This window comes from Rhinoraja longicauda, unplaced genomic scaffold, assembly GCF_053455715.1.
Source record: "Rhinoraja longicauda isolate Sanriku21f unplaced genomic scaffold, sRhiLon1.1 Scf000511, whole genome shotgun sequence".
In the NCBI taxonomy this organism is placed as follows: domain Eukaryota; kingdom Metazoa; phylum Chordata; class Chondrichthyes; order Rajiformes; family Arhynchobatidae; genus Rhinoraja; species Rhinoraja longicauda.
The window spans coordinates 31,840-36,188 of NW_027601728.1; the positions used below are offsets into that span (position 1 = coordinate 31,840).

The 4,349-nt window shown below is 44.1% G+C and overlaps 1 protein-coding gene across 1 annotated transcript; it reads right to left on the bottom strand.

The window, feature by feature from the left end:
- Window positions 1–1,841: 1,841 nt before the first annotated feature.
- On the bottom strand, window positions 1,842–2,222 carry LOC144591022 (histone H2B-like). Its single transcript, XM_078395369.1, has one exon. It carries the CDS (start codon window positions 2,205–2,207, stop codon window positions 1,842–1,844), a length of 366 nt encoding a protein of 121 aa, XP_078251495.1. The 5' UTR covers window positions 2,208–2,222.
- Window positions 2,223–4,349: the final 2,127 nt, after the last annotated feature.

Here is a 4,349-nt window from a genome sequence, read left to right on the forward strand (position 1 = left end):
CGCATTCCAAGCTCTTGATGGTTCGAAAACAGCCTTTGTTTTCTCAGGCAGAATTTTTTTTTTTAAGCAGACTACGATTTCTGCAAATTTTTCCCACAGTCAATTTTCAAGAGCTAATTATCTTCAAATAACTCTTAGAGACAGATATAATGCTTCAGCTTTTGGCAATAAACCTCTCGCTGGTCAGTAAGCTCTCATAGCCTTCGTCTCTTGCTTTCTGACAAGCTTTCTGAACTTTCCGAAGAGTAAATTCCAATAAATCGTTCCAGTTTAGGCAGATTTCACGATGAATCACTCCAGTTCAGATAAGACCTCACACTTCGTCCCTTGCGAAGGCAAGTTCTCTGAACTTTCCGAAGAAGTGGATTCAAGCTGATCGCTTCAGCTAAGATGGAATTTTACACAATGTAGCGGCCAGCTTCTCGTCTATATCAATTAGCTCCCAAGCTGCCACTTGCATAGACCGAGTCAGCGATAAGCGTAGTGACTCGAACAAATAATAACAGAGATCCTCCTTGACGTTTAATAGTTAGTATTCTTTATTTGAAGGTGCAATAAACATATTGGCATATCTCTTGTCATCGACTGGTTTTTAATTGCTAGGTAAAATTGCATATCTTACCACAATCTATGCGATCGATATGAATTGCCAGATATAACTTCGTGGTTTGTATTAATCTTGGCTAATAAATCTTTTGGCGGAGCCTCTGACTGACCCTCTGTCAGCACCTCCTTGGCTCACCCCCCCCCCCTCTTCTCAACACGTACCCAACTGCCCGTTCTCTAGCTCCGCCCAGCCCCTACGTAGGCACTACAGCAGGATACAAAGTAATGATATTAATAAGCAAAAAAAACTAATAAATGCAAAATGGCTCCGACACGCATGTTTTACATTATTTCGTTTTATCCCGTTCTCTTTACAGTTTCCGCCTCAGCTTTGGTTTAAGTGCCTTCTTAGCCTTGGTTTCATTCACAGCTTTCTTCTGCTGTAGTATCTGCCGAGCGCATACTGCGTCCTCTTTAACCACCAGCTCACCTCCGCACATAACTGATATTTGAAAAACGGTTAACTTGCAAAGAAAGTCTAATATATAATATATACATACACAAGCACATACATATATATCTGAGTTTTACCATTATCTTTAAGTCTAAGTTAACATCCCGAGAGTTTATGGGAATGTTGTTCACCACATTTATTTCAACTGGTTACAAATCGAAAGTAGAATAACTGTTCCTGAGCGTCCATTAGCGGCAATGGATGGTCAGTGTGTAAATAGCTGCAGATTATGGACGGGTTTCTCTTCGCAAACTGCGGTGAATGAAACTCGTGGAGTTTGAAGAATGTTCTTGACCGGAAACGATACCATCCACGTGTTCCTCAGATGCTGCCTGACCCGCTGAGTTTATTCTCTCAATACTGTGTAGTTGTTTTGTGAAAAGTCCGCGAATTCAATGCCGCCTCGACTTGTCGTGGGATTCAGGAGAGTCACAACACGGGGAGGAGGTAATTAATTAACAATTAAAAGACTAGCAACAAGCACGTAAATATATGCTGACCACAGTAGTCAGCTCCAAATTAGCATTACGTATAATTACAGAGGGCCCCACATGCGGAAAGTAATTGTGGACTTTCCGTGGTTTTCCAGTTCTGCCAGGGGTATCCCGGGCAGCCGATGTTTAAATGTGGAACAAGTTTATTCAATTCGAAGCAAAAATCTTGAGAGCAACGTCTGTAAGAATTACGTGGCGAATTTTTATTTACTCTTTACCGAAAATATACGTGGTTCTGAAAAGAACCGTTGGGTTTTCGATTTGTTTTGTCCGTACTCTGTGGATATTTATTTGGAGCTGGTGTACTTGGTCACCGCCTTTGTCCCTTCCGACACGGCGTGTTTGGCCAGCTCCCCGGGCAGAAGTAGGCGCACAGCGGTCTGGATCTCCCGGGAGCTGATGGTGGACCGCTTGCTATAATGGGTCAGGCGAGACGCCTCGCCCGCGATCCGCTCAAAAATATCATTGACGAACGAGCTCATAATGTCCATGGCTTTGGAAGAGATGCCTGTGTCAGGGTGAACCTGCTTCATCACTTTGTAGATGTAGATGGAGTAACTCTGCTTCCTTGACTTCTTGCGTTTTTTGTCCACTGGCTTCGGTAAGGTTTTCTTGGCGCCTTTCTTGGGAGCTGTTTTCTGCTGTTCCGGCATTTTCTTAGAGGATTTTAATCAAAGACGGAAAAAGTTATTCGGAGCGTGGATTAAATAGACAGCGCCGTCACCCTATGCTAATGAGGGATGGGGCATGAACAGATCCTATTGGTCGGTTTGAGAGACGAATAATTACACTGCTCAGACGCTCTGATTGGATACCTGAGGGGGACGCGTCACAATCCCTTCCTCCACCAATCAGAAGGCGTTCCCATAACCCAGGATGCTGTCCGGGTCACACTGCAGACTGGGAATTGGCGCCGTTCAACCCCTGTTGAATCCCCTCCAGCGTGATTCCCTGGTCGATCGTTCCCAGGTTTTCTTGTGCAAGCCTTCTTCATAGAAGCACATCGGCCAATCCCCAATCTTCTGGCATCTCACCGGCGGCTTACAATGATACATGGCTCAACCTGGGCCCCCACAATTTTTTCTCTAGTTTCATACAGTGATGTAACTACTGAGGCTGCTGCGATTTTACACTTTTTAAGGACATAACCTACTTGATTACCTCAGCAGGTTAGGGAGTATTTGAGGAGAACATGGATGGGTGATGTTTCTGGTTGAGACCATTCTGTCTGAAGCAGGATCTGTAACCAAAACGTCACCTATCTATGTGTAGGAAAGAATTGCAGATGCTGGTTTAAATCGAAGGTAGACACCAAATGCTGGAGTAACTCAGCGGGTCAAGCAGCATCTCTGGAAGGAAGGAATGGGTGATGTTTTGGGTCTGAAGAAGGGTCTAAACCCGAAATGTCACCCATTCCTTCTTTCCAGAGATGCTGCTTTTCTTGCTGAGTTACTCCAGCATTTTGAGTCACTGGGCTCTGTTCTTCAGAGATGCTGTCTGGCCTGCTGTGTTACTCCAGCACTTTGTGTCCTTTTGTATGTTAACCAGCATGTGCAATCCTTTGTTTTGTTATACATTTTAAGATGCTCACTACCTCCACTACAGAAATACAGACTATTCCCAAGACCGCCCAATTAATTTTCCGAGTTCCCTCATCCTCACGTTTCTGCTCTGGGAAAAACTTAGGTAAAATATTTTGTGCTAACCTCGCCAACATTCTGTGACTACTCGTAGATGTTCTCTTTGGTCTTTGAAGGCACCTATTCTCTCCCGAGTTAAAATACGTTTATAAATCACTCTAGATTTAGTCTTAACTTTCTCTGCCATAGCTATCTCATACCCCTTCATGCCCCTCCTGATTGTCTTGTATACTCCAACATCACCTACAATCCACCAGGGCTTTGCTTGGTCCCAGCTGCCTTATCAGCATAACCATGCTTATCATGGTTCAATATAATGCTGATCATGCCTTTGTGCATCTCACAACAATCTACCTGTATAATGATAGTGTAAGAAAATAACTTCAGATGTTGGTACAAATCTAAGGTATTTATTTCACAAAATGCTGGAGTAACTCAGCAGATCAGGCAGCATCTCAGGAGAGAAGGAATGGGTGACGTTTCAATAGACAATAGGTGCAGGAGGAGGCCATTCGGCCCTTCAAGCCAGCACCGCCATTCAATGTGATCATGGCTGATCATTCTCAATTAGTACCCAGTTCCTGCCTTCTCCCCATACCCCTTGACTCAGCTATCCTTGAGAGCTCTATCTAGCTCTCCCTTGAATGCATTCAGAGAATTGGCCTCCACTGAGGCAGAGAATTCCACAGATTCACAACTCTGACTGAAAAAGTTTTTCCTCATCTCAGTTCTAAATGGCCTACCCCTTATTCTTAAATTGTGGCTCCTTGTTCTGGACTCCCCCAACATTGGGAACAGGTTTCCTGCCTCTAACGTGTCCAACCCCTTAAAAAGCTTATATATTTCGATAAGATCTCCTCTCATCCTTCTAAATTCCAGTGTATACAAGCATAGCCGCTCCAGTCTTTCAACATATGACAGTCCCACCATTCCGGGAATTAACCTAGTAAACCTACGCTGCACGCCCTCAATAGCAAAAATATCCTTCCGCAAATTTGGAGACCAAAACTGCACACAGTATTCCAGGTGCGGTCTCACTAGGGCCCTGTACAACTACAGAAGGACCTCTTTGCTCCTATACTCAACTCCTCTTGTTATGAAGGCCAACATTCCATTGGCTTTCTTCACTGCCTGCTGTACCTGCATGCTTCCTTT